The 22,876-nt window shown below is 37.0% G+C and overlaps 1 protein-coding gene across 1 annotated transcript in view; it reads right to left on the reverse strand.

The window, feature by feature from the left end:
• Positions 1 to 22,876, reverse strand: part of MCTP1 (multiple C2 and transmembrane domain containing 1) — a 215,830-nt gene that overhangs the window by 34,113 nt on the left and 158,841 nt on the right. The window contains exons 16-17 of the mRNA XM_058823353.1: positions 17,406 to 17,525; positions 2,454 to 2,507 (exon numbers count right to left, since the gene is read on the reverse strand). Of these exons, the coding sequence (XP_058679336.1) occupies positions 2,454 to 2,507; positions 17,406 to 17,525 (174 nt within the window). The remainder of the gene's footprint in view (positions 1 to 2,453; positions 2,508 to 17,405; positions 17,526 to 22,876) is intronic.

Genomic DNA, 22,876 nt, shown 5'->3' on the forward strand with positions numbered 1-22,876 from the left:
TAAAAGCCAAAGGCCACTACCAGCTGGTGTTGCAAAACATGCATTTGTTTTCTCACAAAAATTCCTTTAGCATACAGCTTTAAGAAAACACACACAAACTAAACACAAAACTGCACACCTCCATTTAGTCAAAAGATGTAAGAGGAACAGCAGGAGTTAAGAGAGTACGTCTAGTGCACCAGAAAGGAAAAACAGCTTCTAACAACAAACAAATTAATCCTAACCATGTGCTTACTATTTAACCTAGTGCAAAATAACGCCCACTGCAAACATCTTGAATAAACAGAGTAGTCTATACATGCTTGTTCTAAAAAGTGCAGGGTTTTTTTTCCAATTCAAACAGCATATTTAATCTTGAGAGCTCAAAACATTTGCAATAATGAAGACAGCTTTGAATTAATGAAAATCAACCTTAACACCTTCTCTATAAAAAAACAGCTCTTAAATATTCAATAAAAGGGTTCACTGAATGCACAGTAATGTCAGTACTCACTTTAATTCAACCTTGGTAACTAGATCTAAAAAAATGTTTGAACTCTGGTGTCAGTTTGAGAAAACTGAATATTAGATCATAACGAAACCTAGAGTGATATTTCTAATTAGGGGTGTTTGCTCAGAGACTCACCAGAGAACTGGGGGGAAGGAGGGGCTGACCTCTGCCTTCACCTTCTCTTTTAAAGGAGTTTGTTTAGCAATTTCCAAAACCCACCAAGCAGTAACTACACAGGCTGGTTTAATCTACAAGCAGTCAAGTACTATTCTTTGTGAACTAATCACCGTGGTTAAAATATCCAGGAATACGCACACTACTGGTATGACACATTTGCATCAGATCTAATAATAAAGCAGAAACAAACAGGAGAACATGGCCTCAAATGGATGGTGAATCAGTGTCTATCAGAAAACAAATGATGACTCAAAGCTAGCATATTGAGATAAAATTCAAGCCCTCCATAACTACATGATGGACTTTTACAATCAATCATATATTTTATTGCTAGAAATGGATGCTCACATAATTTAACATCAAAAAACATCCCATATGTGTTTTGTAAAAGATTTTGTTAGTACAGTGTTATGAGATTATGTAGCTAACAATTTAGGTGACGTACAGAAGAATTTCTCATATAAATTGTAAAGTGTTTGACCTGGCAAGGGAACAAGGAAATACTCTTATTTTTGTATCATCTCTTACATCTTAGGTGTTAGCTAACAGAAAAATAATCATTGAGGGAATTAACTAATTATAGTGAATTTTCTGACATTTCAAATGCTGCTGCCAGCATACGAATTCTTACAGGGGTGTATAAATGTACATCTCAGCCAGAAAAAAAAGGTCAAGAGCATAAATTAAGATGCACTGTTTCTCTCCTCTCAGAAAAAAAAATATGCTATATTACAACAGAAGTGGGGGAACATCTGTGAAGGTCAAAATAATCTGAATTTTAATACAGAGTTGTTGTAAAACTATCTATATTCTTTCTTTTTATTTTCTTCCACAAATATAACCCTTCTGATAGGAAAATACCAGCAAGTATTGGGCTGTCTTCACTCATCTCATCAGAAGTGGTGCAAGGTCATTCAGATTTATTTTCTTTGTTTTTTCCCTCTCTCTGGGGGACAACCAATCCGAGAAGCCCCATGGCTTGGCTCAATGATATGTGGAAATGAGTTATTTACTGTGGTTGCAATCCTCAACCTAGCTGGCAGCATCTAAACTGAATCACATCCACTCAAACAGATGAATGATCTGCTGTGGTTTCCCAGCTTGCAGGGCCACAATGCAAACTTCAAATCAAAGGGATATCTATGAGAATTGTGATTATTTAAATGTCATATTCCAAAACATTCTTCTATCCAGCAATTCTTTGAAAATTTTAGATGCCAATATTCCATCCTTAACCAGCATAGAGTTCCTATTTCCACACCATTTTCCCCTTGAAATGCAGCCCTATTTGTAGTACTAAAGGCAGGAGGAATTTTTGTACTTCAAAATCTGTTGTCTTCACAAGAGCTATCAAGTTCCAGACTGGCAGAGGTACCTTGTTCCTAGCAGAAAAAAAAATATTTGATCCAGCTTTGGACCAAGAAAAGGCAAAAAATAAAAAGGAAAAGGAAGAGAAAAAGCAAAATTAAGAAGAAGAAGAAAGAAAAAAGAAAAAAGAAGAAGAAAGGAGAAGAAGAAGAAAAAGAAGATGATGATGAAAAAGAGGAGACGAAAAAGAAGAAGAAGAAGAAAAAAAAACAAAACCAGAAAAATAAAAAGAAAGCAGGATTTATAGTCCTCTAACCTTTCCCTCAACATGCTATACCTATTATTAGAGGATGATAAACAACTCTGTCCAATTTTCTGGACTAAAACACATCAACTCCTTTTTTAACTGTCGGTAAAAACAGTGTCATGTCTAAATTCTCCGATCCCCAGATACCCAAGTGCTAGGAAAGATAATTACCTTGTCATCTCTGTCATCCTCTTCTTCCTCGTCCTCTAGCATGTCCTCCACTACCTGCAGACAGAAACAGTAGTAGTTGTCATCATTTAAAAAGAAAGAGTTTTGTTCTGTCAATTCTAAGCCTTTTGTAGATGAAAACTTTATTAACATTTGAAATAAATGCACAGAGGGAAAATGTACAACTAGGAAAAAACACTTGATCTAGTGATTCAAATTTCGGAAAGTGTTATAACTTTAATTGACCTACATTGGGGAATTATATACTGAAAACCCTTCCTTTGCAAACGCTTGCTTGACAATTTAAGTATTTAAAAGATAGTTCAAAATTCAGTATATGCCAGCTCTAACCAAAGGAGTCCTTTGTCAGCTCCTCTGGTGCCCATGCAGCACACAGATGCTCACTTCAAATTTATGGTTACCTACATAAAAGGTCAACACTTTTAACAGAATTTACAGTATTCACCAAGAGATTCTTGAAGAATACAAAGCCAGAAATAAATCCACAGTAGTTTATCTCCATATCATGTTCAACAGTGATATACACCATATGCTCTATCAACATTAGCCCTCTGTTTCTTTAATAATAATTTTGTACAATCTGTGCATCTAACTTTATGCACATTAATTGCAAGCTGCACCTGCCACACGTCTGCATCTACGTATTTTTCCATATATAGTTTTCCAGTCCAACACCATGAAATATAAAAATACATTAAATTCTTTCTATGAATATTAATAATTATTAATCATGCCATCAGCATGAAATAAACCACTAAGTTTAGTTTACAGAGAGATCAAATGATTTTCCAAAGATGGACCATGGCAGATTCAGACTTAAATATCTCTCTCTCCTCAACACTGTGATCAATGACACTAACAGGAGGAGTCTCTGTTGATAGAAAGCAAGCTGTACCTCCTTATAACCAGAACACAGTTTGCTTCTTTATATCTTTATGTATATATATTTGTAAGTACCTATTAGGATACAAGAAAATCCATAATTAAGGTCAGCAAAGATCCAACCAGCCCAGTGTCTTATTATGGGTGCAAATATTTTATACTATGTATTATAAAGTATGCATAAAGAGGAAAAGTGGAGGTAAAACTCACTGATATGAAACAATTTTTGTGATTCAAGACAACACACTAAAATTAAACTTCATAGCCACCCCCTCAGACAATGCTGCAAGGGTGTTCACACATCCACGTACAAGTATTTAAGGGATTTTATCCAAGAACTAAATTCAGGTAAAAGAATAACTGAAAAGTAAAAGCACGTGAATCTTTCTACTTTCCCAAAGTTAGCTGTACCTTCACAAGGTCCCAATTAGCCATGTTACATGGGCCCATGCAATGAGTAAACAACATATGGTTTGATGTAACATGCCCATCTAGTAGAGCACTGTGCATACATGAAAGTCACCCACACAGTTCAAAACATTTGCAGTTTCAGCTATTTCTCCTTGTTTGAACCCTGTAACAACAGTAATTTGGAGGGGAACCTCCAGTTCTGCCTACTTGCTGCCCTGTCCTGGAGGCGTGAATGAGATAAAACTAGAAATGCAAAGAAACCATAAAGAGGAAGCATGTCCTAAAGCATGAGAAGGAAGCATGACTTGAGAAATGAAGGAATTATTCTTGAATTCTTCCATGCCCAGAATAACAATTTTAGCAGGAGGAGCCTTACTGGAGCCTGACTGCAGCCTGGCACCAGCCTATTAGCCTTTTAGGCCAACTCTGCTTCATCTGTCAAAGAAGGGGGATCAAAGACAGTTTTGATCACAGGGAAATGTTGAGAGCATGTTGCTGAAACAGATGTAGCTCCTGCTTAGTTCAATATACCTTTTACATCCCATTTAGAGGTGTCTGAGTGATCCAGTCTTCACTGACCACTGACCATTGGAAACAAAGGCATTTTCTGTTTCCCATGCACCTGCATCATCTTCTTGTTCCTCTCCTGATTGCTCATTGCTATAATCCCTGGGCTGTTCAAAGTCTTTGGGGAGCTGAGCTGTAAACTGCATCACTGGAGTAACTGAGTTCTTCAAAAAAACACATTCTCAAACCTTTAATGCAGCTGGTTCCAGTGACCCAGTTTACTGAGCAGCTTCACCAGCTCTACAAAGAAAATGGTAAACTGAGAAAGGAGGAGAAAAGCAAGCTTTTAAGGGCTGCAGCAAGACGGAAACTCTCTTAGATCAGTTTTTCTGCAAAAAAGCACACATGCAAAACACTCATTTAGCTATACCATTAGTTGACTAAAGCCCTAGATATAAATCAGATCTGTTGACTCACACACTGCCTAATGCCCAGAGCTCACAAAGTCAGTAGGTCTCTCACTTTTCAACATTAATATTCCCTAAACACTTAAACATTTCTTTTATGTACATCCAAAAATTCCTTGTCTTGGGAAGGTTGAATATCCTATTGAAGATGCCAGTCTCACATTAGCATTCAAATTAGCATTGTGACAATTAGTTGAACTGGAAATCTCTAAAATTGTTGTAAATGAGGGCACCTCACAGAAATAACTTCATGACAATAATTCTAAATTATTCAGATAATAACACTTTGGATTTAGGTGCGGGGTTTTTTTTCCCACATCTAAGGATCTCAGACTACTCTACAAGCTTCTGTAGAGAGGCAAAATGTTAACTTCTTCAAAGGGCATAAAAAGTCCTTTGAAATTACATGAAGTTAATTACATGAAGTTAATTACATGAAGTTAGACCAAGCCTTGACTTCCATCTCCTCCATTCCATTTTTTGCTCTATTTGCTCCTTCTATGCTCTATTTCTAGTTTAGCCATGCTATCAGTTACCTTTAGATTTGGAGTACTGAATTGTTTGGAAAGAAAACCAGAATCCAATATTTGTCGCAAAATAAAATGCAATGAAAATGTGCCAATACCCAAGATGCATAAATAATTCTTTGAAGTATATGAAACACAGCCCATGCTTTCACTTGTCTTGAAATTCAAAAGAAAGGGTTAAAAGAAAAAACCCCAAAAACACACAAGCATTAAGGCAATATGGATATGATAACACAATTCATAAAAGCACCAAAACAAGTGTTGGCCACAACTTAAAAGAAGGAAAGCAGATTCGTCATAATCATATAACATATGAATCACTGGAACACTGAAGCCTTACAAAAGCTGTGTACTGAAGTAAAGTCTAATCCAGAACAAAGCAAGGCAGTTCAAGAGAGGTACGGTAGATCTGAACACAGGTTCCAGTTTAACATTGTATTAAGAATACAGTAGAAAAAAAAAACCCACAATGGATTTTTTTATCCTTTGATTCTACCTCATTTCTTTTCAAATAAAGTGCACATGCCACTCTGTTTGGAAGGAATACAGTAGTTATTTGGATCCTTATGTCAAGCATTATACATGGAAGAGGTGTAAGGGAGAAAGGGACATGGTGGAGAAGGAGGGAGAGGAGAGAGAAGGTGGGCAATAAAACACATAAAGATAAAATGCAATGTTACATTTATTTTAATAAAAATTCTGTGGCAAAAATCTTACATTGCCCTTAGAACATTCACTCTAAATGATGCCTTCTGATAACTTGTTTGAAATCAAATAGTATTAGTCAAACTATGGGAGGGCACTAGGGAAATCAAGGATCTAATGTAAGCAGCTAAAAGTGACATCACTTGTCACAGACTTATATGCTGCATACTGGTAGAAGGTCTTGAAAGAAATTTCTTGGTACTGTCCCTTGAATGTAGTGAGAATATACATGACATTTTGAAAAAAACACACATAGATGGCCTCAAATACAACACATAAGCTACTTCACAGCCAAAGAGAAGGAGATGATGTTTAAATGTTGAAAAGTAAGTCCCTTCCTCTGCAATACATCCCTATTAAAAGCTTATAAATCAGAAGCAGCCTGTAATCTAATTCCTATGTACTGCCATTATTCCTGATCCATTCCCAACATCTTCAAGAAATGCAGGTCAAAAATACCGTACAACTCATAATCCATATAAGATTGGAGAACCATTGGTCTGTCACAGCAGATGCCATAAACCAGGTCACCAGAAGGAAGCACGACCATCACATTTGCACACCAAAGAATATCTCAGCATCTGTGGGCTAACATGTAGTCTTCTGAGTAAACTGGCATTAAATACAAATTGCATTTATTGTAAAGATCTACTGACTAACAAAGAGGATAGAATTGCTGAGAAAATAATTCACTTTGACTTCTAACCTCAACACCTGCAAAGCAGAGTTAGATTCTAGTTATTTACAGGCATGTTAAATCAAAGCCCTACAGCTGTAGAGGACTTAGAAATACCTCCTAAATCTAAAGAATCAGTGACAAAGTGATACACTGAAACTTAACACCACCTCTAATGAAAGATCCTTCTCTCTTAGCATCAGCCTGTCATTTCTCACTGTGTGCAAAGCATCTATAGTTGTCTATGTTTTTCAGCTGATCAAAAAAAAAAAAAACCTGCACATTAGATACTCTGATGTCTTTACATGTTAATAATAGCAGGCATTTTCTCTGCACTGAGATGTAATATAAAGAAAAGGGGAAAAAAAAGGGCCCTAACTGCAGAAAGCCATGATGACTGTTACCTTAATACTTCAATGCCCCTCATTAGAACTTCTCTAAATCTGCTTAGATCTTTCTTGACATAGTCCTTCAAAGCTAGGTAGTTTCCAATAAAAACAACACCAAATATCTACATATGATTTCAAAATATCTGCGGACATTTGTATATTCATACATAAGTATTAAAACTATAAAAGAAATCAAAGTGAGGTTGAAATTTGGTTCCAAATTGCATTTAAATGTATTTTAGGTGTGCAATAAAAGTAGTCAGAATTACCCTGTTCAGGACTGTTTGGATTTCATATTGTCCTGACATGAAATGTACTGTAAGTTTGTGAACCATGCAACTCAGTGTACAGCTGTAAATGTAATATAAAATTATGCAATTTGTATGGATTAAGAAGGATGCATAAAACCACGGGCTTTTTCAGATAATTTCCTGGTACTTAATTTGAAGGAAAGATATCCATTGTCCACAAGCTCACTACAGCAGCAGTTATGTGCTCATCTTCACAATATGACATCTGCTTCTTTTATGGAATTGTCAAGGAGAAACTTTACAGAAGATAAATCTTCATAAAAATGTCCAACTTTTATACCACATTTTAAGGAAAATAAAAATCAAATTACCAGATTCTGATTTAGGAGTGCAGTGTATCTGTGTCCAACCAGATTTATACATTTTGAACTTAGAATAACTGAACTACTAGATGTGATAGTTAGTGTGATAAGCTCCTCAGTAACATTGAATATATTGCAGTACAGAAGACAGAAGAATAAAAACAAAAACATTAGTACTTTTCTACTAAATTACTTTCTATTTTTTACATTGGCACTCAATTATTTCTTCTACCAGAATGCATTTCGTTAGTTTATTCTGGAAAGGGCTCATAATGTAATTTAGTGTGATTCTTAATAGGAAATGAGACTACTATGGCTAGTAGTAGTCTAGGCCTTTTGATGCATGCTGCTGATTACACTGAGTTCTGTAATGCCAACAACGAATTGTTATTTACAATATAATACATTTCTTGGGAACATGTTTCAGTCGTAAATACAGTTGATTACACAAGAACATGTAATCTTTTTGCTGTTGCCAGCTTGATACACCCTCAATATTCAATTGCCAATGTAGTTAAGAGTAAGTAATTTTTAACATTACTATGGTACAAGTACTATAACATTTCTTTCATTTTCTTTCAATATTTGGTTCTCATTTATTTTAGCTTTCTTTTGTATTTACACAATGCACTGTGAACTGAATATTAGGTGTTTATTTGAAGTATGTCTCCATCTAAAGGTTTCAATATGCACTGTACACTTGAAATGTCAGATCTCTCAGAATGCAGTTATTTTTACTTCAGCAGAATAAAAACAACTGCATTCTTTGCTTGGCTAAGTATCACTGAAAGATTACTATGCAGGAGTATTAAAAATAACACCTTCACAAAATAATTGTAAACTAGAATTCTTAGGCAAAATCTTATGATAAACTATCTTATAAAGAACACAATGTCTCATTATAGGTTGTTATTATTATTTCTTTTCAAATATATTGTTTCCAGATTTGAGTAGAACCAGATATTCTTCTGTCACAAAATAGCATTTGTCCAAGTTATATAAGCTTATGGATGTGCTCCATTACATTCAGATTTGAAGCTAACTTTTTGGTACAAAAAATTTATATTTCATGTTTTAGGTGAAAATGTATGTAATACACATATTGTAATTTCAGTTAGCTATTTTTTTGCCCTGGTATTTATATATTTCTGTAAATACTGTAAAATCCAAAAATCCTTAAAGTCGTGGCTCTATGAAAATGTGGTGAAGTAATAGAAAGCCAAACAAAAATGAATAAAAATCTCACATTACTATGGGAATTTTTTCTAGAAACTAAACTGATATTAGGTTATGTAGTACTGATTATTTATAATAGCCACTACAATCTGTCTAGGAATCTTGTTGCCATTTAAACCTTCAGGCAAATGCAAAAAAAAAAAAATCATTATAACAGCCTCATACAAAAAATGCTTCCTCTGTTCTGTGAACTTCAATTTTTATTTTAGATGCCAGCAATACTGAAAGACCATGGAAATAAAAAGTGGTAAAATTTAAATTAAAAAAACAGCTGTTTTTTGACAGAAAAAAAAGATCCAATTTTAAAAGAACAGGAAAAAAAAGATCTAATTTTAAAAGAATGCTGGAGATATTTAGAGCAGGGTTTTGGTTTTGGCCTTTTCAGATTGCCAAAACAAGCCAAGGCTTTCCAATTCTGTAGTGCGTTTGGGTTTTGCAGCTGTTGCTGGGGTAAGAACAGGCATGTAAAGTTTTACCAAGGAGTTTACTACGTACTCTGCTACTGTGAGCAAACCTCTGGCACAGGAATTATGACTGCAGCATGGACAGCCTCTTTTATCTGTAGCCCAGACAGCCACTTGGAGCACCATATTTTTCTGTTATGCTGCAGAAGAGAAATGCCTACTGGCCAATGTAGATCTTTACATAGTGTACTGTGGGACTGTTGAATTGAATTGATGCCCAATGCATTCAAAATATTTATAGTACCAACATTTAGTTAAATAACCTTTATGTAAGATTTATGTTGATTTGTTCAAGTCTCATTTAATGGCAAATTATGGAGAGGATGTTTCATAAAGATAATTCTCCATTTAAATGCAGCAAACATTATGATGCACTCTAGAGCAAATTTGTCCAGCTTCAGTGATTATGTGTGGTCATAAAAATTAGACTTGATCAACAAAATTTAAATGCATGATTAAGCTGATATTTTCATGTTTCTGTTCCGATATATTAAAAGAAAACCCATCCTGTCCCATTGTGGAGCGCTACATTATATATTTACTTCTTGACTATATGGATCACATAGAAAAAAACCTAAACATCTGTGTGGAGACAACAATGATTCTTAGTGGATTATATAATATTCAGTCACATTTTGCCACATTTTCTTCGACAGCACCCACCTTGCCCACACATACCGATTACAACTCATCTGCAAAAGCCCTTCTAACTTATTTTATTGATAATGAATGAAGGCAAAGTTTATGATTAGTTAGGAGCTAGAAAATACAAGGTAAAATCAGTTCTGCATAACATTGAAAATAATTTTATAAAAACAATCATGCGTTTCTTCCTTAGAGTCATAAATCTGGCTAGCTTCACACACATACTGTTCTGTGGCTAACTGTGTGCTCCCAGCAGCCCTCATGCCCGGGGGTGTTTGTGGCTGCTGCCATTGCTATCATACCAGAGGCAAAACTTCTCAGGAAAGTACAGTCAGAAGGCAGGCAAGATGTACTTGCTCACCTGACAACATCCTTTTGTATCTTTTGCAAATTACATACTCCAGACACTGTCTAGCCAGAACACCGGGGCAATGACATTTATTTTTTCCAATAATTCACAAGAATTATTTTCCAATAATTCAGCAAGAATTTAGTCTGCAGTTAGAAATCTCTGCAGATTCCCTGGCAGAACAGAATTTCTGGACTTGAAGCTCAAAACCCCAAAGCACCACACTGGCAAGGGATCTGAAGCACTTGGTGTTTGTCCTGTATTCATCGCCACATGAAAGCCTTTGAATGTAGGGACCATAAGGTCACAGTCTTTAACCTCATAAAGTGAAAAATCAGGAAAAAAAATCAAGTTCCGGCTTTGTTAACTTACCTGGTAACTCAGTTTTCCCCTTCTAGGAAAACAGCTGATTAAAGTCAGGCACTTTTCTGTTAGAGCTAATTTATGCATTGAATGCACTGCAAAGTGGGAATCTGCCCCAAACAGAAGCAGCAACAAATGCGCCTGACAGTGCTCTGACAGACACTGTTGCCTGGCTCCTAGAACAAAGTGATAGGATTCTAATCAGAAAAAATCTCCTATGGGGAAGTGAGCTGGGCTTCTATGGCCTACTCAAGCTCATTGTGCTGATCACCTTTTCTTGAGTGAAGAAAAAGAATTCACTGAGATGGATATATTCATAAGCATAATTCTTCCCATTTTCACTTTTGGTTTTTTTTCTAACTTGGCAATTTCCAGAACACACGTGAAGATTTGAGTTGTCATATTGGAGGACTACAGGAAAGTACTCAGACAAAACTACTTAAAATCTTAGAATAAAAGGCTGTCTTTAATAAAATTATTTTTCTTCTGTTCTCAAATCATCAAAGTCTATGGAGGAGAAAACCTACAATAAAATTAGAAGATGCCTTGTCACTTTATATAATTCTTAAAAGATATTTTTTTATATATATGCATAAACACTCTACTATGCAAATTCATAAAAAAATTGTGTATGGTGCATTAACTCCCAGCTGTTTAGCATAATTTGCTATGCAATGACATGTGCATCTCATAAATTCAAGAGGAAATTGGCTACTTAATATTTCCTTAAAGGTTCTAAGTATTAACTATCCATGCAAGATGTGAAGTGATCACTTTTCCATGGGAATATATATGGGAGAAGAACATTCACGGGTACCTTTGAGAATGTGCATTATTCTTCTATTAAATGTTAAATTACTTTGAAAAATAATAGACCAAAAGGAGAGAAATATTAGTATCTTCAGTTGAGAGAATATCAGAGTGGCAGATGTTGGCAGGGCCATCCTATCCTCCCTAATCAAGCAGATATCATCAAGCCTAACTTCCCTAGTCAAACAAGGTCACCTCCGAGGATGTTGCCCAAGACCATGTCCTGAAAGGTCTTGAATATCTCCACAGATGAACACTTCACAACTTGTCATGGCAATCTGGCCCTGGTTGTCACCACAGTTACAATGAAAGTGCTTTCTTGTGTTCAGATGAATTTTCACATATTTTGGTTTGTGGGCATTGATAGTGTCCAGTGATGGAGCACCACTGAGAAGAGGCTGTGTCTCTCTCCCACTCCCTTCAGCCATTTGTACACATCATCAAGAACCTTCCTCCATGCAGAACAGTTCCAGCTTGCTTAGCTTCTCCTTATATGCTAGATGCTTTGATCCCCTCATGATCTTCCCTTTGCTGGAATGAAAAGTAACTCCCACTCCTCACCTTCCCAGCCTGTGCTGATAAAAAGCCAGAATACATACACTGTGTAATGGACATGACAGCAATTTCACCACGTCTCTGTGATTGTGAATGAATGTAGCTGCGCGTGGACCTCTGAACTCCTGCTGGTTCCTATATTGTGCACACTTTTGTACCTAATGTGCACACTAATATACTTCCCTCTGACATGCTGGTTCTGACAGAGGGTGTGAGAGACTTTTCCAGAGCCACTTTCTTATTTGTGTGCCTATACCTGGCCTGAGGGGCACATCTGTCTTGTTGGACTGGTTTTGAGGGCTTCCTTGGCCATTCACCCTGCACCCTTTTCTTGCCAACTCAGACCACCAATTTCACAACAGGACAAGGGGCAGTAGCTTCAAACTGACAGAAGGCAGGTTTAGATTAGATATTGGGATGAAATTCTTCATTGTGAGGCTAGGGAGGAGCTGGAACAGGTTGCCCAAAGAAGCTATGAGTGCCCTATCCCTGGCAGAGTTCCAAGGCCAGGTTTGACAGGGCTTTGAGCAACCTGGTCTGGTAGAAGATGCTGCTCCAAATCACACTATTCTGTGATTCCTCATTTGATGAATCACTTTTATGGGTCACCATCACCTCCCTCCCCCATTTATTTTTAGTTCAATGCTTTCCTCGTCAGGTTGGACAGCTTCTGGGAAAGAAGATTTTGCCCCATGTGGTGAAGTGAATATCTTCCTAGTAGTCTTCAGTCCTCAAAAAGTATCCCCCAGTTGTAAAAACCAAGTCCCTGCTGTCAATAAGAGCTGTGCAACTGGTTGTTGTCCTCCTGGATGTGCACAGTCCTCCACAGGCAGGATGGAGGAGAAAATTACCTGCACTCCCTGTCTGCAACCTATTTGGTCATGACAAGAACAGTGTCACCAGAGGAGATCCACTGTGCCTGTTACAGCAGTTAAGCATTATGGATCAACAGCTGAGAGATTGTCACAGTTTGTCCTAATTGTGGTACCCAGGCTTATGTACACAGGGTAAAAATAAGATTCATAGCTATGCAAACTGTGTTTAATCTCCCCATGACATGCTCCAACCATATAATACACTGTTTCATCCCAGGGAAAGGGACAAGAACAGCTGAATAGCGGGAACATTTTAAATCACTTTGAGAGATTATCTGACCATTCCTCAAGTTAGGCAGCTCCAGCAGGCAGTCAGAACATAGCCTGAAGTAGAAATGCACAAGTAGCAAAAAAAAAAAAAAAACCAAACCAAAACCAACAAAACTTTTTCCCCACTAACTCCATGCAGTTATAAATGACTCTGACTTTTGCTTAGAAATAGAAGATTGCAGACACCAGACAGAAGCGCTGCTCTTTGCTCCAGGTTGCAAAGGTGAGGGGCTTTTTTTGGTGTATGTGAAACCATCGAAGTATTAAACAACTTCTTAAAAATACTGAAAATAAGCTTTTAAACTGACCATACTTTTTGTTAGTTTGCAGTCAGTCACCATACCATGCTCTACTGTGTACAAGGGCAGCACCTCTCCCCACCACACAAATCCAGCAATGACAAGGAGCAGCAGGGAGTGGTGACAGAAACACAGTAGTTGATAGCTACCCCACAGACGATGTAAAAAAGATGATGGAAAAAAAGGCAGGAGAAGAAAAAATCCCAGCCTTGTAAGATTCACTCAGTTCTAATCTTGTGCGTTTAGGTGATCATGGTTTAGTAGAACAACAGCTATGCTAAAAATAAATTATTTTGTGAGATCAGATACTCAGGAGTACAATTATAAGGAAGTGTAAGTATCTTTGGAGAAAGCAGCAGGATGTACTTCAGGCAAAAATGTTATTGCAGAATTCAGAAGGCGGCCTTAAGAATGCCATCTTAGCTATTTTTTCCCCGCCTAATACCGTCAGATTTTTACACCTGCCACATGACTCAATGACAGAAATTAATTTGTTTTAGTTCTGTTTAGAATTATCCATTAAGTTTACATCTACCTACAGTCACTTACACCAATGTTTAATGCAAGAGTTCCTATTTCATGAGAGCAATCTTTCAGAAATACAACTAATCTTGATCAAAATGTACAAAAGATAGGGAATCCAATGCTTCTTTTGGAAATTTGCATCAGTGTTAGACTACAACCACAATGATCATCAATCCCACAAGGAGTCCAACTGAATCTATGGAGATATAGTACACTGCTTCACCTCTGCTGGGCATTCCAATTGACTTATCTCCTACTAGGAAATACAGTTGGGCCTTCCCCTTGCCCCAACCATATTGCACCTTGAATTCAAGAATGGAATTCGCATATATTACTTGTTAGGAGTAGTAATAAATGGCAAAATAACTGTACCTGCATTCAAACAAGAAGCACAGGTTCATGTTATAATAGAAGAACCCACATCCTTGCTTGGCAGGTGAATTTCTCCATGAGGAAATAAGTTTCAAACTACTTCCAAAAAAACCTGATGCCCAAAAGGAAAAAGCAAATGGTATCTTATCTAGAGAGATGGTCAAACATGGATGAGTTAAGGCTGGTCTGTGTGCAATATCCAGACAGAAACTCAGTGTAACCAATCATTGACCAGCAGAAGTGTGGTCCCTAGCACCTGACTGATGAGACAATTGAAAATTGATTTCTCAAAGAGATATTACAATGGAAATCAACTCTTCTGCGCTGCTTTGCATGGTCCCAAATTTAAGTATGTTCCATAGACATTAAACAAGTATAGACCATATACAATTTTTAACTATGCTTGTCTAATGTTAATCAGGTAACAAATACACTTATCTTTGTGTCTTATCATTAGCCTTAGGATTTCAAAGCAACTTCTGAAGTTAGATGATATATCTAAGATAAATAGCAAATTATTTCACAGAGACACACAAGGAATCTCTGATGACTTGGAGAAAGAAGTCAGATCATGTGAATGCTGAAACATTCTCTAGCCACTAGGAAACATTGCTTCATTAATTTAGATAAAATTTACACTCTGCACAGGAAAATGTAGGTATTTTAAATTACTCCTATTCTAATGATACTGAAGACTCATGAGTTAATTAGAAAGGCTTACAATAAATCTGCAAATGACTTCACCCAAGGTAGATGCTCAACAAGATGATAACCAAACTTAAATTATTATAAAAACAAGGCCATTAATGGCACAGATACCAAATATTTGGGATCAACATGGTTGCTTGATAATAGGCTGTATTAGCTTGGTATGAAGCACTCTAAGCAAGAGGAGAATTTTAGGAGAGTCCATTCTTAACTGAGAGTCCATCACTAGCTTCATTAGTTTGTTAGAAAAGTTACATGATCAAATAATCTTCCTAGGCAGGTGGTACTTCAGAGAAAAATTAAAAGTATTTGTATGCTCACAAATAAAATTTCTCCTTTCACCAGGGATTTCAGGTACTCATGAAATCTTCAGGTTGAGAAGCTTTAAGCATTTCAGCCATCAGGAAACAATGGGCTGTATTTTAAGTATTGCATGTTTTAAATCTTGATCTTAAGCTTTTTCCATAAATGTAATCACATTTGGGATTAGGGAATACCTTCATCATTCCCACCCTTATTTTTAGATGATCCTTGGAAACATAACAGTCTTAGTGATGCAGACAGGTAGCAACAGTGTTGGGATCAGGGCTGTATGGGTTCTAATAACTGCAGTTGCAATACATTAGGGGATCATTCAGGCTGGAAGGGATTTCCAAGCTCCTGCTTAAAGTGGGGTCAGCCATGAGGTCAGATCAGGTTCCTCAGAGCTTTACTCAGTCAGTTCCTGGAAACTTTCTATAGTAACTGCAGTTTCCTAAGCATTCTCTTCTACTGCTTAACAATTCTCATAGCAAAAAAGGTTTTGTAGTCTGAACCTCTTTTGTTTCAAATGAAGTTTGCTGTGTCTACCACCACAGATCACTTGTGCAGTCCAGCTCCATCTTCTTGTTAACCTCCTTATAGGGCGTTCCAGTCACTAAAAGCCTTTTATTTGCCAGGATCTTTCAAGTCCACTTCCCTCAGCTTCTCTTCAAGGGCTGGTTGATGAGGGCTTAAGCCCCTGATCATGTTGGTAGCCCTTCACTGAACTTGCTGAAGTCCGTCAATGACTTTCTTGAACTGGCATGGCCCAAACTGGACACTATCCTAGATGCATTCTGGCAAGTGCTGAAGAGTGGAGATAACCACTTCCCGCAATCCACTACCTGTGCTTCTGATCACCTTGCTGCCTTCTAAGACCCCTAGGCCCAGTTCAGACAGCTGCTTTCAGACAACCAATTCCCACTCTTTATCACTGCAACAGGTTATTTCTCCCCAAAAGCAGGATTCTTCCTTCTGAATTTCATGGGGCTCCTATCAGTTCATTTAATCAACCCACTTCGATCTCTTTGAGTGGCAGATCCAGAGTGTCAAATGGTCCCACACAACTGATGTAACCCAAAAACTTGATGGGGGTGCACTATCATCTCCTAGACATCACTGGAAGAGATGTTAAACAGGACCTTGTACTGTGGTAGTCCACTTGTTACTGACCTCCATTAACCACTGTCCTCAGAGATCAATTATCTAATCTGTTTTAGATTTTTCTCCTGCCCATTCAGTTATCTATTCAGATCATAAAGTAGTAGACAACATGCTGCTCTTGGGATACAAAAACTAGTACAAATATCAAATTCATAAGGAAGGCTTAGCAGTACGGCATGCAAAACCTTTTAACTGCCTGGATGCTGGAAAATTTGTACAGCATAGAATCCAACTTCAACTTTTGATATGTACTTCTGAAAATTTAAACCATTTTAATATTGTTAATAAATGCCATTTATTAGTAAATGTTTCCTACATTATATCCCAACTACATGTTAATTAAATGATGGCATTAAATGAGGAGAATAAGAAAAGGCTAATATTAAGCTCAAAGAATATTAATGATGAATTGTGAAATACAGTAAAATGTGATACATTCTGAAACTGTTAAGAAACTGGAATAATTTTAATTTTTAAATTCAACGTGTTAATACAAAATACAACATAAGGACTTAGCCATATAAAATAATTTCAAAGAGTTTGCCTTTTCCTCAAATAGGAAATAAGCCTCTCTGCTCCCACACAAAACAGATTGTCTAGATAATGCATGTTCTATTGTATTTTTAAACGACATCTCAACAAAATCAGACTCACTTATATTGGACAGCCAGAATAAAATTAAATTGCAGGTGGGAAAATTGTCCATCGAACATTGTGAAGGGAGACATTTTGAAAAAGATATCATATTTAACCCAGTTTAAAAATTTTACCTAGTTAAAAAAAGCAAAGAACATATATGCCCTTGAAGTAGAGAAGACTTACTGTATCATGTTGCCTGTTATCTTTTCCTGATACGATCAAGAAGTAGTTCCATGCCAGCAGCAGCAGCAAAGCCAGTGGTATCATGTAGAGCTCAAAGTTCCAGACCACAAAAAGAAAAAGCTAGAAGACAGAGCAGGAAAAAAAGTGATTGAAATCAGCATTAAACTCTTGTGCAGAGTTAAGACCAATAAACTGAAACAATTCTAAAGAAATCCACCTCTCCTTGTGGAGTGTTGTTCAACCACTTTGCTGACTCACACTTACCTCCACAACATAACTACTTCCCTTCCCAATCCCTCCTACTTAATTCTTGGAAAAGAAAAATTGATGTACTGTCATCAAGAAGAATATTAATCGTTCTCTCATAAAATGATGCTTTTGTGAATAATGCAAAAGAGCATAAAAATAAGATTGCATTTTAAGAAAGGTTAGTTGCTTTTATGAATCATAGAAAGGCTTGGGTTGGAAAGGACCTTAAAGGCCACCTAGATCCACTCCCCTCAACACAGCAGGGACATCTTTCACTGGATCAGACTGCTCAGAGCCTTATCCAACCTAGCCTTGAACACTTGCAGAGATGGGGCATTCACAACTTCTCTGGGCAACTTGTTCCAGTGCCACCATCCTCAACAGTAAGGAATTTCTTCCTAATATCTAATTTAAACCTCTCCTCTTTCAGTTTAAATCCATTATCTCTTTTATCACTACATACGCTAGTAAAAAGTCCCTCTCCATTTTTCTTGTAGGTCACAGTGATATGATAAATTTAAAGAAGACCTCAACATGTTATTGAATCTGGTTATAGCTCTGAAACAACCCTCTAGCAGTGTAAAGATGGCACAAAAGTTGATTAAATACTAATCTGCTATTTAGAAAAAAAGAACATCGTCATTTTGTACTAATGTCATACAAACAAACAGAAGTAGCAATCAGAAATCTTTTGGATGGAAAACTAGCAAGAAATCACAGTAAAAGCTAAAATCATATGATTATTTTATAGAAAGTATAGTAAAATAGAACTGATTGTGGATTCATCAAAAATAGGTTTAAGAAGAATGCTGAGAAGCCACCTAAGTCCACCACTTTGAAAACTTTGATTTATTGCAGTGTTAGCTCAAAACAGCTCAAGTGCTCTGTGACCAGGGGCTGCCAGAAGCCTGGTTGGGTTACATCTCCTAGAGATATGTGCCTAAATAACCGGGGCTGGCCTTCAGCATGGGATCAACTTGGTCATCCCACTGCCGGAGAAACCCATCCCACCACCAGCTCCATACACCACTGTCTAGACATTGTTCCTTACCAATGCTGCTACAAAATTAATTGTTTACAGGAAATAACAAAAAATAATTGGACTACAGGACAAACTAAAGCCATTTTTACCTCCAATTTTCCCTATCAATGAACCTGTAGCTGTAGCCACAACCGGGGTTTGTTTTCTTCAAGAAACAACACAAAACAACAACAACAAAAAAGTGAAAGCAAATTGTACTACATACTAGAGCTGGATAAACATCCAGAAATCTTGATAAGCCTTTTCATCCAAATGGTAAAGATTTTGAATATTATTACTTTTAATACCTTCTAAAAGGATTGAAGGTGTCGTGCTACAGAACTCACAAACCTAAAGCAATGCCAATACCTAGATAAACCAAAACAGAGCTCATTTTCCCAAATTAGCCATCAAGATATATGTAAAGATCAGTAAGAATAAAATGCAGATTTTAATAGTCCTCAGCTAGATTTTTTGTTTGGAGTCTTCTGCTAGATTTTTGTTTGGAGTTACAACAAAATTATCTTATCAAATACAAGCACCCACATAGAAAGCAAAAAAATAGTTCTAAATCTTAGGTAATCTTTCTCAACATCAGGTAACTTACCTCACCCCCATACTTTCTACCCCTCTTTACTATGTATATGCAAGCCTATGAAACTTCAAGACAAACATGATAATTACTAAAAGAACTGAAAAGCAGTGTTTTTGATACAAAAACAAGGATATTGGCATTTCTAGAAGTTTTACATTTGAAAGAAAAAAAAATTAAGGTTTTTTAGTTTAAAAGAAAATCTGTTAGACATGGTAATGTCTAAGAAGCTGTGTTGGTTTCAGCTAAGGTAGAGTTAATTCTGCCTAGCAGTTGTTTCGGATTCAGAATGAGAATGGTGCTGATAACACACTGATGTTTTGGGTTTTTTGCTAAGTTGTGTTTATCCAAAGTCAAGGGCCTTTTTTCAATTTGCCTCATGCTCTGCCAGTGGAAGGTATTCAAAATAAGCTGGGAGGGAGCACAGCTGGCACAGACGACTGGAACAGACCAAAGGGGTATTTCCACATCACAGAGCATCATGTTCGGGATATAAACCAGGTGGACTTGCCCAGAACGGTGGGTAATGTGATTTCAGGAAGAGGGGTCTGACAAGGGTCAGTAGGTGGTGAGAAACTGCATTGCATTGTTTTGTTTGGGTATTTTTTATTACCATTTTATTACCATTTTTATTTCCCTTTATTATGGCATTTCACTTTACTTTCAATCATTAAACTGTTCTTATATCAATGTAGAAACTTCAATTCTCCTCCTCATTCCACCAGGATCTGGGGGAAGAGAGGAGACATTTGAGCAAATGGCTGTGTGGTGTTTCATCTCCAGCTAGGCTTAAAACCACAATAGAAGCAAGCAACGTCTCATCTCATTCAAGAACTGATCTGTGACCTTGCTGAATATAAGAGAGTGGCAAATCAGATGTAACCAACTTGCAACAAATTTTGTGTCTAAAAAGAAAAACAAAATACCCTTGCATGCTTTAACCCCAGAAATACCGAGTCAATGAATGCACACTGAAGGATGCTCTGGAAGCCAGCAAAAAGCACAAAGTACCAAAAAAGTAAATATTAGAGATTACCTGTTGAGAAAAGGCAACACATACAGACTTTATCAGGGCCCCAGCTGAACTGTGGTTAAAAAGTGGTTAAGAAATGAAGTACTATTTAAACACTCCCTGGCCCCAGAGGAAAAAAGCCAACAATCTACACACAGTCTCAGGAGACATGGACCTGACTAGAGTCTGAGGAACATGGCCATCATGTGCTCTGTACTCCAGAATATTGATGAATTCCAATTCAAACACTTCTCCCTTGAAGTTTCTAAAGGCCAAATGACCTTCAAGGGCATTAATTCCTTACAGTGCAGCCATTAAAACATATTAAGATATTACCTTTTTTACAAATTGTAAGGACATGCCATTCAAAATGTTGATATTACACCTGTCATCTCCTGAAGACGATTTTGCTGACCTGCCACCTTAATTTCCATCTAGTCTGTCTGAATTTTAACCAGTTCCTCCTTTTAGGCAACGGTGTCAGCCAGGCACTACACAAACATTGCAACACAAATGATATGTGTGCTGCATGAGACCAGTACAGTTATGGCCCTCTGACCTAAATGGCCTCATTATTCTTCCCAGACAAGAAATGCACTCATGAAATGTGTATGAGAGAAAACAAGCAGATTTCCAGTATCAGGCAAAACTTTTAAGTAAACAGGAGCAATTCCAAAATCTGGTGCAGAACAGCAAGAAAACTCCAGGACTCAGTTCTTATGGATGAAAGGCCTGATAGCGGACGTGAAAGAGAAGAAGGAAGCAATATGTACAAATCTTCATGAAAGGTGGAGAAGTAAACCAACATTCCATTAAGCAAGTATAGGCCAAAAAGTCCCATACCCAAAGCAAACCAGAAAAGCTAACAAATAAGTATAAAAGAACAGTTCTGAGAGTTGTCCATGTCTGTAAAGCATCTAGTGGATGGTATCTGACATGATAACTTCCAGGAAAATAATGGCTCTGTGTGTGTAAAAAAAGGATGGTCATCACTACTGAAACAAGCTAACTATTTTGAGAGATGAGTGTGAGTCTCAAAGGTTACAGTTTAATACAACTGCCATTTCCTATACAGAAGAATATAAGAAGGGCTTTTTTCATCTCTCCCATGAGATCAAAGTTTTCAGAGTCACAGGCATGAACTGGTCATTTTCAGTTGACACTCTTAGTGAGAGACACGCATTAAGTCATCATTCAGAGAGACACATGACACTATCCCTAGTGTACAACACTTCAAAAATTAATTTAAGTTAGGATATTGAATATCCTATTCTTTTGCAAAATACAGTATATTTTAAAAAGAAATCTTATCCAAAATTATTAACGCTTCCTACTGTTGAGAAAAAAAGCCTGCCCTTTCAGACTAGCAGCTGTGGATCATTAGCTTTCCAGTGATGAGATGTGTTTGATGAGTATTTTTTTTTCTAATTAATAGACGAGATTCTCTGTTTGACTATCTTCTGACAGAAGTGAAAAGAAAGATTTCTGCCTTTCTGTGGAAAGGCCATATTCTACAGAACAATTATTTCAGATTTCTTTTTATCTACCTCCACCCAACCTCTTTTCATTTTTAACAAAATCCTGTTTGCACCCACTTCACAGCAGTAACCCCCACTTTTCTCAACTCTTCTCCTTTTTTCCTTTTGCTTCTGTTTTGACTGCTAGCAGGGAAGAGCATGTAAAAAAAAAAGGATCAACCCTACAGGGGACACTGACCTCATCCTCAGGTACAGAAGAGACCAGAGGACATATTGAAAGAGGGCTGCAAGAACTGCTGTTTGAAAGCTTTATGACAAAACTAGAAAATGTTAATTCCACAGAAATGCCTGAGTTCAGTGGACCAGATACTGGCACTGGTAGCACCCAGAGCCATGAGCTGTAATGTGTTGGGAGTAAAGCAAACCACAGACATCCCCACTGCCATTATCTCACACAGGGCACAACACTCATGCTGCAGTGTCCTTCTCAAATTGTGGCTTTCCTTGATCATTTTCACAGAACATCTCTACAGCCTTATTTACGTATTATCTATATCCTTGCCTTATATTTGTAACCAATCTCTTGATTACCCTGGAAACACAAAAATTGGCTGCACAGCATTTTGGCACAATCACAAATAGACAGTATCTGCAGCTCGAAATACTGCACTCCAATCACAGGATCTTCCATTTACCGCTTAAGCTTAAAATGACAATTTTATCACCTGAGGCTTTGTCCCTTGATGTATTCTCACAGGACTAGAAAGAATGAGACAAAACCTGTATCTGCTTGATACAGACTGTACCAAGGACTGCAGGTTTTAAGGTTCCTGCATGGTGTTTTATACTATGAAACACTGGCAACTACTTTGTATTGTACTTTAGATAGATACTAGCTTCTTCCATTATGAAAGTAGTCAGTTACTTCTAGCAATCACAACTCCACTGATCTTATACAATACTTTTATTAAAAAAATTAGGAAGCATTTCTTTTAGCTGCAAGAGATCTCAAATACACTACCATTAATGTAAACACTTATAGGAATCCACTCCAAATGCACTGCCTTCATTCAGGGAAGTCTGGAAGAAATATGCCTTTTAAACCTACTCTAAAGTATA

This window comes from Ammospiza caudacuta, chromosome Z (genome assembly GCF_027887145.1).
Source record: "Ammospiza caudacuta isolate bAmmCau1 chromosome Z, bAmmCau1.pri, whole genome shotgun sequence".
Taxonomy (NCBI): domain Eukaryota; kingdom Metazoa; phylum Chordata; class Aves; order Passeriformes; family Passerellidae; genus Ammospiza; species Ammospiza caudacuta.